At 37.7% G+C, this 12,619-nt stretch overlaps 1 protein-coding gene across 1 annotated transcript in view; it reads left to right on the forward strand.

Moving 5' to 3' along the window:
- Positions 1-12,619, forward strand: part of LOC101864608 (TBC1 domain family member 2B) — a 53,233-nt gene that overhangs the window by 8,358 nt on the left and 32,256 nt on the right. Inside the window, exons 3-9 of the mRNA XM_005095727.3 lie at positions 1,834-2,044; positions 2,388-2,896; positions 5,653-5,780; positions 6,400-6,531; positions 7,296-7,521; positions 9,498-9,604; positions 11,051-11,136. Coding sequence (XP_005095784.3) covers positions 1,834-2,044; positions 2,388-2,896; positions 5,653-5,780; positions 6,400-6,531; positions 7,296-7,521; positions 9,498-9,604; positions 11,051-11,136 — 1,399 coding nt within the window. The remainder of the gene's footprint in view (positions 1-1,833; positions 2,045-2,387; positions 2,897-5,652; positions 5,781-6,399; positions 6,532-7,295; positions 7,522-9,497; positions 9,605-11,050; positions 11,137-12,619) is intronic.

Here is a 12,619-nt window from a genome sequence, read left to right on the forward strand (position 1 = left end):
AACAAAAAAAACGAGCCCCCCCCCCAAAAACCCCCAACAGCAGCAAAACAAACAAACCCCAAACAAAAGCAAAAAAAACAACAGGTGTACAGTATTGCATGCTGTTTAGAGATAGTTCATGTATGCTGACTACAGATGCTGTTAGCGTTCGTAAAGAATTGGATTGAAATGTAAAACCAAATTTTATTTGGGGTATAGAATGCCTTCACATCATAAAGATTTATCAATTTCCCATAAAATGGATAAAACAACTGTTACATTGTTGATCATTAGGAATTTAAAGGTTGACCATATCCATGACATCTGGCTAAGTTTGTAGAGAAATGTATTCTCATAGAACTTCAGCTTTTACATAGTGCCTAGATTATAAATTATGCTACAAGCAAAGCAAATGTATCAGTATTGCTCTTTAACTTAATTACATGATTGGAATAAAGAGAATGAATCAGAGTCTTTTATCTCATATAAAATAAGCTTATCCAGAGTTATCCACTTTGGGATTAACCATGTATATGTAGTGGACCTAAACTTCGGTTGTTATCTGCAAGTGATCAGTATTAATAGAACCCTACTCAGTGTTGCAAGTGATCAGTATTAATAGAACCCTACTCAATGTGAATCCACATGGTGACAAGAATGCTCAGATATGGACGACTTCCAATTTCATACTTCACACTAACATTCTGGTGATGTGAGCTGTGGCCACAACACCAGCTGCTTCAGCCTATTCCAGCAGCAGCAGCAGACGCCAGCGTTTTGCTGTTTGATGTTGTAATGAGATTCAGTTTTTCTCCACATCTGACAGGATATATATTATCTCGTATAGCCCCACTATTTTCCCCCTTGTACCAGATGTGAAAATAGTGATGTGTTCTTTATGGAATGTTACTGGTGAATCGAAGAAATGACCTGTTACTGTTATGAGGCTTTAAGTAATTTCTTGACAAGTCTAGGTCATTGCTTCAAGTCGTGCTGCAAAGAGGGGAGAAGGACACCTCTCAGTAATGATGATAGTGCAGAGTACGGGGCAATCCACACTGTGAGTGTGTGCTAGTCAGCATGTAGAGCTACTGAAGCCACAAGTGTAGACACATTGTCTGTGCCACAACTGTAGACACATTGTCTGTGCTTGCTCTTACCGGATGCTTTTCTTACATATGTTACCTGTCTATTGTTTACTTGCATTTTCTATGTAATGTTATACAGAGTGTTCGTGTGAGGCAAGGCTTACCCTTGACTGGGTTTTGGGTGTTTATTCTGTACTGGTACATTAGTTTGTAATTTGATATTTCAGGTCACGAGAATTTGAGAAAGCATGTATGTGGTTTACCTGTTGTAATTATGAGTTGAATTATTCAACCACAATGTGGTGTGACGAGTTTATTTACCACTACTAAAACAACTATAAAATAATGTCAGTAGATTCAATGTTCAAAGCTGCCAGTGGACTAAAGGCTTTAGATGTAAACAGTGTCAGTTCCGTGGATGAAAGTGTTGTAGTGAGTATCTCTCTTTGGAAATGTGCTGTTTAAATGCTGATACTCCTAATGTTAAAATCAAACAGCCTTTTCTGTGAGTAATGTGGTGGTCAGTCGCGCTCCTTTGCATATTATGTCTGTATTTTTGTTTGTTGCTTTGTTTTTCTCAGCTCTGAATAATAATCTATTCTAGTGTCTGCAAGGGTAATAATAATATAGATTGTAAGATGCTTAGAGCTTGTTGTTGAGCAGGGATATGCGCTAAACAATCCTTATTTTTGCTTTTTAAAAACGTATTACCCTTTGAAATCAAACAAATGAACACTCACCATTTGTTTGCTTATTTGTGATGCAGAAACCTGTAGACGCCAGTGGCCTGATTGGCAGAGGGTCTTCTGATGCAGATCAGCGCAAGGGCCGGACGGGGGAGCAGGAGGAAGCAGCGGGCAGTGAAGATAAGCTGACCCCCAAGGAGGAGGAAAAACAGACCTATTGGTCGCTGTTGAATCTACGCACAGAGATTAGAAATGCAGTGGCAAACATACGATCACAAACTTCTGGAGTAGGTATGTCTTTTTTCAAACTTTTGTGGACTGACTTTTTCTCAAGACAAGTTAGTGTATGCTTTATTTCAAATGGTCACTAAAAATAATGTGAATAGCAGAGGTTCAGAGTATAAAAGGAATCGTTTCATTTTTCAGCAAACTTTGTACCCGTCTGAGGAGTCAGTGTTATAGCTTATTTTAGGGAAAAAGAAATCGTCTTGCTGCAAAGTTTTTCCGGGTTTTTGGGGGGGTTTCTTTGTTGATTATCTTTTGTTCTGGAAGGCTGGGACATGGGTGCCATGGATCTTTCACTATTTCCATTTAGCATGGCCAGTCATAAAATTGTAAAAATTTCTCTCCCCAGGAGCCCACAAGCCTCAGTCAAACCGTGCCAGTGATGACTGGAGCATTGTGGATGAGGTTACCCCTCCCACATCGTTACTTTTGAACACACCACCCAAGCCCTCAGGCTCTTCCGGGACACAGTGGCATGTGAATTTTGAAGATACTGATGCTAGCGGTGCCAGTGCTGCTGCTGATTCTGGAGAGAATAAACAAGAACAATCAAAACGGCCTAGTTTTAATGGCAACCAATCAAACCCAGTAGACTTCTCCTCAAAAACTGACATTTCAGAGGCACAAGTGTCTGGCTCACAATCAAAGAACAATAACTCTTCTCGGAGCAATTCTATCTCCGGGGCAAATGCAGTTTCGCCCACTTCTCCAAACTCTGGGAACAACGGAAAATCAAAATTCATGTCGGCTCTGCGAAGCAACTTTAAAAAACTGAATGCGACTATCAAACCCACAGGAGCACAGAGCCCCAATGCAGTCAGTGATTCTCCGTCACAAACCTGCATTAGATGTAAACTGGTAAGTGGCAGATACAGTATTATGACTGCCCTTGATTAAGATACTGATTGACATATGAAATACTAGTGCCCTTGATTAAGATACTGATTGACATATGAAACGCTAGAGTGTGAACTGAAGTCCAGATAATGGCACATAAAAATTTTTAAAGTTTTTTAAAATCTGACTTGAAAGTGACTAATAAAATGTTCTCATGCATTCTTAAATCTTGGAAGTGACAGATATGATGTTTTCATTTCTTTGAAAACTGATTTATGGATATCTCATGTTATATTTTATTAGTAATTCCAGATTTGTTTGCGAATAATGAGAGAATCAAAATACATGAATGACTTAAAAAATCAAAACCCACGATTCCCAAGATGTACAGTATATTTCAGAAAGAATGTTTTCACATATGGGAAAGTCTGATAAATGCAGACTGTATGTCGAGAAGAATCTTTTGTGCTTAAAGCTTTGTTAATCAAAATCACTTTGTCACTGAGATAAACTCACTTTAATAAGGTTAGATATGATGAGAACTGAGATAAACTCACTTTAATAAGCTTAGATGTGATGAGAACTGAGATAAACTCACTTTAATAAGCTTAGATGTGATGAGAACTGAGATAAACTCACTTTAATAAGCTTAGATGTGATGAGAACTGAGATAAACTCTCTTTAATAAGCTTAGATGTGATGAGAACTGAGATAAACTCTCTTTAATAAGCTTAGATGTGATGAGAACTGAGATAAACTCTCTTTAATAAGCTTAGATGTGATGAGAACTGAGATAAACTCTCTTTAATAAGCTTAGATGTGATGAGAACTGAGATAAACTCACTTTAATAAGCTTAGATGTGATGAGAACTGAGATAAACTCACTTTAATAAGCTTAGATGTGATGAGGACTGAGATAAACTCACTTTAATAAGCTTAGATGTGATGAGGACTGAGATAAACTCACTTTAATAAGCTTAGATGTGATGAGAACTGAGATAAACTCACTTTAATAAGCTTAGATGGGATGAGGACTGAGATAGACTCACTTTAATAAGCTTAGATGTGATGAGGACTGAGATAAACTCACTTTAATAAGCTTAGATGTGATGAGAACTGAGATAAACTCACTTTAATATAAGCTTAGATGTGATGAGGACTGAGATAAACTCACTTTAATATAAGCTTAGATGTGATGAGGACTGAGATAAACTCACTTTAATAAGCTTAGATGTGATGAGGACTGAGATAAACTCACTTTAATAAGCTTAGATGTGATGAGAACTGAGATAAACTCTCTTTAATAAGCTTAGATGTGATGAGAACTGAGATAAACTCACTTTAATAAGCTTAGATGCGATAAGGACTGAGATAAACTCACTTTAATAAGCTTAGATGTGATGAGGACTGAGATAAACTCACTCACTTTAATAAGCTTAGATGTGATGAGGACTGAGATAAACTCTCTTTAATAAGCTTAGATGTGATGAGAACTGAGATAAACTCACTTTAATAAGCTTAGATGTGATGAGGACTGAGATAAACTCACTTTAATAAGCTTAGATGTGATGAGAACTGAGATAAACTCACTTTAATAAGCTTAGATGTGATGAAAACGGAGATAAACTCACTTTAATAAGCTTAGATGTGATGAGAACTGAGATAAACTCTCTTTAATAAGCTTAGATGTGATGAGAACTGAGATAAACTCACTTTAATAAGCTTAGATGTGATGAGAACTGTATGTATGTGAGAATCATTTGGACTGGACTAGTCTCCTTTGAGTAAGGAAGGGCGTATTGCTGGAGAAACAGACTTTTTCAGAAAACGGTTTCTGAGTTCATTTCCAAATGTTTTCTTGTGATTTGCTATTGGTGTGACCACATGTGAACAGTTTTGGCTCATCTGTTATGTTTGTGCTCTGAAGTTATTGCATTTGTTTAGTCCCAGTATTGAAAAAACATTATTAGTTGTTTGACTCCAGCCATATTTCTGTACCGATTTTCTGAACTTAAATCACATGTGTCCCTCTTTCCTGACAAATGTGTTTGTGTGTGCCATTTTTATTTCTTTGTATATCGCTATCAGAGTTCTGTAGTGGTAGATTTTACCTTCTTCTCTTTTATCTGTGTCAGTGGCGTTTCCTTGACAACGATATTATTGTGTTTATCATTTTATCTTACCCAGTGCGGGTGGTTGGCGGGTGCTCTGGTGTAGTTTGCTTCTTCTTTCCTTTCAAACATCTATCGTCTTTATATCCCCTCTTTCTTTTTTGTGTTTGTTACTTTCTTTTAACACCTCTAATCTTCGGCACTTATATGACCTTATTGTGTTGCAAGTGCCGTAAAACTCTTACTAAAACTAAAAACTGTCTTACCCAGTATCTTTTTCGTATTGTCTTATGACATCTAACCACATCACACTTAAGTCTTTACATTGTCTCTGACCACTGCTCTCTCCGTAAGGCTTAACACTGAGAAAACGAAACTTGTGTCTGTGTCTGTCCATTCAAACTTTCTTTAAGGGAAGCCGTATATTGTGTAGTCTTTTCTAGGTTTGATAATTCCTCTCTTGTATGGTATGTTCTACCTTCTGTATAAAAATCGTATGATCCTTTGGAATTGTTTATCAAGATATTCAAAGAATTGCATCCAAATAAGCCTGACATGTTGTGAAGCTCAAAACTTTTGACTTAAAATTTCTCAAAACTGGGTACTGATCAAATAGCACTTTGTAATTCTAGGGTAGCGATCTGTGATAATCACACACTGTTTCAGCTGGGCGATGACCTGTTTAACGTGAAGGAGGACCTGAAGGCTGCGGAGGAAGAGCTCCAGGCCAACAGAGAGATCGTGAGACTTCTGCAGAAAGAGCTGGATGTCATGAGAGCAGAGATCAACACCAGGTATGTGGACGTCTTGTGATAAGAACGAAGCACATGGTTATGTAAAAGTAAAAGGATCAATTTTATGAGAAAAACAAAATCTCAGCATGTTTGGGAAATGCAACTGTGAAAAAATTTTTGTAGAGAGAATGGCAGTATTTTGGTTTATGTTCCCTTTTTGTAAGCTTGTTCTTGTTCTTGTTCTTGTTCTTGTTCTTGTTCTTGTTTCAGGAAGCAAAGTCAGTGTCTGTTTTTGCTTAAAGTTGATTAATTTCCCAAGTTGCCACAGTTTATAAATGACACTATTGTTAAGGTTGAAATCTATGGTTAAATGCTAAGTTTATTGTCAGATATAAAATCTGTTATCAAATTTAAAGTTTGCTGTCAACTGTAAAATGAATGGTTGTATGTTTTACTCAAGTTCACATATGAAACCAAGGTGTCAAGTATTTATCTTTTTTTTTTCAAAAGTGTATTTTTGTAATGCCATACGGCTCCAAAGAGAAGTTTTAGTACACTTTTCATGTTTCTAATGTACCACAATTACAATGATTGATTGTTTTAATTAAATCATGAGTTCAAATGTTTTGTGTTTCCAACAGTTTTTCTTCGGAATGTTTTTTTCTGGGTTATTCAACAGGAAGGAATGTGAAGGGAAAAGTGAGGAGAGTGTGATGGAGACATTGCGACAGAAAGACAAACACATCATTGAGCTGGAGCACAGTCGGGCCATGGTGCTGGAGGAAAAAAGTCTTATGGCACAGGACCTCAGGTTCGCTGATGAAATCAGAAAATTCGGAATGTTCTGTCTGTATGGTTAGTTGGAGGGAAAAGAGCGTCTGTGCTTTTGTTTAGTTTAGTTTTTATGGTTTTATGGCATTTGTAACACAAATAGGTCATGTAAGAGCTGAAGGTTAGAGGTTACGAGAAAGTCGTAACATTACCAAATAAAGAAGCAGGAGAGATAAGCAAACCCCACCAGAGCACCCACCAATCACCCACCATTTTGTTTACTTTTCAATGGCTTGTCTTTGAGCAGATTAACAGCTGATATGAAATTTTCTGTTACAGAATTGAAGTTTGAGCTTCGGGTTTTCTTGTTTTCAATGTTATTGATTTATGATCTTCCTATTTTTCTCTCCTGGGTTGCTTTCTGGGTGTTTCATTTTGTGTTTTGGCTTCAGAATTAAAAACTTTTATTCTCGCTCTGAACATGCATCATAAGTTATATTGCATCTCTTTTCCTTTGTTCATTTCCTTTGTCCTTTTGATTTGCCCTCATGTCTGAGATTAAGCAATGCATTTTGCTAACTTAATCATTTTGTAAAGTGCCTTCTTAATGCCATACTCAAATATAGTGAATGTCATTGCCTAAAGTGTCTTAACGTCATACTCAAATATACATGGACGTCACAGCACTGTATGGACATATTTAGGTGTAAAGTATCTGCTTAACGCCATAGTCATGTTCAAAAATCCACTGACGTCCAGCACTATTACTCAAAAGTTTTGGATGGGTTTATTTTGCGTTCTCAGATTGTTGCAGAGTGAGATGAAAGAAGTGAAGGATCAGATCTTCATGTTCCAGCAAACTGTCGCAGTGAAGGATGAAATGATTGTCAGTCTGACCAATCAGAATCAAGAGCTGAAGAACAACAACAGCCAAGGGCTGTCAGAGACAGGAGATGGTAATCAAGCCATTAATTTTCTCACTGACCCGGTGTCTCTGGCTGCAGAGAGAAATGAGATGGAAAGAATGAAGGTGAGTTTCGTTTACGTGTATTAACCCTTTTGTTGTTCATCCCTTGAGCTATGCTCTCCTGAGCACGCAGGACCCGTTCACTTGAGCTCTCTCAGGTTGACTGCTAGGTATACATGACAGTGAATTCAGTGCACAGAAGGGCACAAGTAAATGTAGTCATGCTCAGGCGTACACTTAATGATATATTTCTTGCAGGATTTCGTGGTCATCCGATTATATTGAACGCAACTATATTCACGGCGAATTATAATAATAATAAATTGCATTTATATAGCGCATTTCCACAAAGAAGTGCTCAATGCGCTGTACAATAATACAAAGAACATATGAAGCTCACAGCTCCTTTGTACTCCGCTCTCTCTCTCTCTCTCTCTCTCTCTCTCTCTCTCTCTCTCTCTCTCTCTCTCTCTCTCTCTCTCTCTCTCTCTCTCTCTCTCCCTCCCTCCCTCCCTCCCTCCCTCCCTCCCTCCCTCCCTCCCTCCTTCCCTCTCTCTCTCTCTCTCCAATACATCCTTGAGTAAAGACAGTCCCACAAAGCTTCCCCAGACACATTCGCACACATTAATTCTTACAGAACAGAACAGCATGAATAAACGATACTGAGAGAACATAATAGATACTGAGAGAATATGTCACCTGGCCATAGTATGCGCTCATTACGGCTGGCTCGCCAACTCGACTAGTCACACTGAACGTAGTATTTAAACAGCAAACAGAGACACTCTGCTGAAGTAAATACCAAAGGAAGTTGCTCTATATGATAGCTGAAGGGTTGATGAAACTCTGAATTTTTAAACTCTTTCAGTACGGGGAACTGAGTTTCCCAGCTGGTGTTTCTCCAGGCGCTGGACCACTTCCTGCTTGAAAAGCACACCTACTTTTGTCATAATCGAAACAAAAATCTCAGGCTGAAGAATGATCATTTTTAGCTACACGTTGAGATAGGTCATTATTTCCCCTTTATTTTCATATATAATACATGCACATGCGGCTAATATTGGAAATTGTACTCAAAACTTTTAATTTTTCTGAGGACAGGCAGAATCAAAAAGTAGGTCACAGATAGGGATCGTTCCAGGTGAGGAAAACCCCCTGGTAGTGAAAGAGTTAAGCATGTTTCTTGGCATGTCAATGGTTTTTTAAACAAGTTAAACAAATTCTACCATGGCTTCAGCGTTCTAAACTGGTGCTGTACCTAAAGGTTTTTCACTATGAGCTTTCAGCACTGTAAGTGTTAATACTTACTTACTTTTACTTTTACATCCTCTGTTGCTGTTAAGCATCGAGGGGAGATGCAGTTTTCTATGGTAGGCCAGCTCCGCAGCTCTTTCAGTTGCCTAGCAAGCCGACGGCGGATGATTACTGCTACGGAAAAATCAAAGGAGAAAACACGGACAGATTCAAATGGAAAACGACCTGGAAAAGTAAACAGACAGCGAGCTAGAACAACGATTAAAATAGGCACAAGTGTTAATAATAAGGTGTTAAACAACTACAGTGTATATTTGAAGGGCATCTCTGGTGTTTATACCTGACTGTCAATAAACTGAATTGTGATTACGGAGGACAATATCTCTGGGGTTTATGCCTGTCAATAAATTGAATTGTGATTACGGAGGACAATATCTCTGGTGCTTATGCCTAACTGTCAATAAATTGAATTGTGATTACGGAGGACAATATCTCTGGTGTTTATGCCTAACTGTCATTATAAACTGAATTGTGATTACGGAGGACAATATCTCTGGTGTTTATGCCTAATTGTCAATAAATTGAATTGTGATTACGGAGGACAATATCTCTGGCGTTTATGCCTAATTGTCAATAAACTGAATTGTGATTACCTAAGACAATATCTGTGGTGTTTATGCTAGAGCGTTTAGAGCCTCTGTATTTTAATCAGGGTTGAGCGCCATATCAATGTCATTTATAATTATTATGTTTCACTGTCAATAAATCCTATTGTATTTACTCAGGACACCTGCAATGCCTACGAGAAGCAGAATGTGTTCCTCACCACAGAGATCTCAGAGCTGATTGCCTTGAGACAGGATGATGAGACAAGGATGAAGTTATTAAAGATGTGAGTAGTTTTCTTAGTGTGTGTACTCCTGTTTGTCTTGTTCTTCGTCATCTATGTGTCTGTCTAAAAGTCTGCGTGTATATGTGTCGGTGTGTGCACCTGTATGTGTAAATGTGTGTTTATGCATGTGTGTGCGCGCATGTATGTGTTTGTGTGCGTGCATATGTGTATGTGTGTGTGGTTTCACTTTTTTTGTATGAGTGCTGTGGTTGTTTAAATATGTGCTGTGTATCTCAATTTTATGTGGACTTGTGTGTATGTATACGAGTGTATGTATACGAGTGTATGTATACGAGTGTGTGTATACGAGTGTGTGTATACGAGTGTATGTATACGAGTGTATGGTGTATTTGTGTATCTTTTTGCGTTTTATTGTGTTTGGCCGTGTGTGTTTTGGTGTGCTTTGTTGAATTTACGTATTGATATTTTATATGTTTTGTCATATACGTATTTGTGCAATGATTACTTTGATTTGTTTTTGTGATCACGTGAGTGTGATTGGCAGTAGTAGGCGGGTAGGTTCTTCTACTTTTCATTTTCTCAGTTGTTTCTGTGTGTCTGTCTTACTTTTAATTTTAGTAGAGTTTTTACGGCGCTCGCAACTGCATAAGGTCATGTGAGCGCCAAGGGGTGGATGTCAACAGAGAAGTCTTTACAGGGAATCAGACTTACTCTGCTCACCTCTCTAGCCTCAACAGCACAAAGTCTGCTTCGATTATCAAGGCACCCCGGAAATAATGGGTCACAAGAGTGTGACAAACATACAAAAGAAGTAGAGGGAAAATGACAATAGTAAGGATTAGGAAAGAAAAAGCAGCAGTTCCCTGTTGTAGATCAGGCACAGTTATGAGCGTGACATGATGAATCAGCCCATTTACAATTCTACTGTGCATGAATGAGAAATGTCCCCCCCTTTGGGAATGGCTTAAGGACGCTTCAGTCAGTAGCACCGCCCCGGGGGGTATGTCTTCCTTTATCTCCATACTTAATGACTGTTATTGAGTTGACATGTTTGTTTTTCTCAAGCAAGTTGAATGTAGACACAATTGTTTGTACTGTGTTTCTCTGATTTTTAAATAGTACATATATTTTTATATTTGTGTGTTTATGTCTATAGTATCGTTATTATTTGACAGTATGTGTATTGTTGTTTTGACAAAGATATTCAGTGGGTGGTTGGCAGGTGCTCTGGTGTGGTTTGCTCCTTCTTTCCTCTTAAGCATCTGTGGTCCTTATCTCTCCTCCTTCTTTTTTACGTTTGTTGTTACTCTCTTGTTACACCTCTAATCTTCGGCACTTATATGACCTTATTGTGTTGCAAGTGCCGTAAAATTCTTTACTAAACTAAAGATATTCATAAAATGTTTATTCTGGTATGGTATCATTGTCTATATATGTTTAAAAAAAATTCTATGCTATGATTATGTTGTTGTGTTCGTATGGCAGGAATGTGGCACAGTTGGAGGCTCAGTATTACCAGACCAGGAGCAAATACTTGTATCTTTTGAATGACAAGCAGATTCCAGTCAGAGGTGAGTCCACCCTTTTCATCGCTTTTGTTTTTTGAGTTCTTGTGTGAGCAAAAAGTATGATTTTGTCATTGATTATTACTACTATTTCAAACTGCTTTGTTGGATCAAAGTCGTTATTGATTTCTTTTAGCGGGTGCTCTGGTGTGGTCTGCTCCTTTTTTCCTTATCAAACATCTATCATCCTTATATTTCCTCCTTTTTAGCGTTTGTTACTCTCTTGTAACACCGTCAGTATTTGGCACTTATATGACCTAATTGTGTTGCAAGTGCAGTAAAATTCTTACTAAAACAACTTATCGTCATATTCAAGTCACCAGTGGCTGGTCGGCACTACTTCGTTGTTTTCTCATGGTAGTTTATATTTCTGTTTCTTGCTTTTGCTTTCTGAAAATGGGGTGCATTTGTGATTCTCTGAAGTCAAAATTGTTGAGTCAGTATACCAGCCTGTGCAATAGACGTAGAATTGTGTTATAAGATATATCAGCAAGGTAACGGACAGAATTGTGTTATAGATCAGCAAGGTAACGGACAGAATTGTGTTATAAGATATATCAGCAAGGTAAAGGACAGACTTGTGTTATAAGATATATCAGCGAGGTAAAGGACAGACTTGTGTTATAAGATATATCAGCGAGGTAAAGGACAGACTTGTGTTATAAGATATATCAGCAAGGTAAAGGACAGACTTGTGTTATAAGATATATCAGCAAGGTAAAGGACAGACTTGTGTTATAAGATATATCAGCGAGGTAAAGGACAGACTTGTGTTATAAGATATATCAGCGAGGTAAAGGACAGACTTGTGTTATAAGATATATCAGCAAGGTAAAGGACAGAATTGTGTTATGAATGCACAGTGCTCAAAGCAGCTAACCCATGATTTGTTCTTGTCTCTCATAAATGCTGGAAAGAGAAATGACATAGAACTGTTGTGGCTTGTAAAGTCAAGTTTTTGGAAATAGTTTCTGTTGTGTTTCACACTAGCATATATGAAGGTTTTTGTTTTTTTGCTGACCTATTCATATATGTTTTTATGGCTACCATTTTATTCATATATGTTTTTATGGCTACCATTTTATTCATATATGTGTTTATGGCTACCATTTTAAACTTTTTTGTATGTGACTTGTGAAAGTTCTCTTTTCCTTTGAATGTCCTTGAACTTTTGAAGGATGTTGAACTTTTCTAGTTTTACTTGAGCCTTTTGGTTGAATCCTTTGCGTTAAATGTGTCAATATGTTTTTGTACAATCTCATGAGAAAAACGGCTAACTTAAAATCTTTTTGCTGATACAAGACATCCTCTCCTTTTCTGTACCTGCTGTGTATTCCCTACTTTGATTCGTGGTCTTTGTCTAGAATCGTACTTGATCACAAGATACCAGGGCATATCATTTATTCATAATAATAATAATAATAATGAAGATCATTTCTATAGCGCCCACTCCCGTGTAAACACAGCTCTAGGAGGACAATATCTCTGG

This window comes from Aplysia californica, unplaced genomic scaffold (assembly GCF_000002075.1).
Source record: "Aplysia californica isolate F4 #8 unplaced genomic scaffold, AplCal3.0 scaffold00112, whole genome shotgun sequence".
In the NCBI taxonomy this organism is placed as follows: Eukaryota; Metazoa; Mollusca; class Gastropoda; order Aplysiida; family Aplysiidae; genus Aplysia; species Aplysia californica.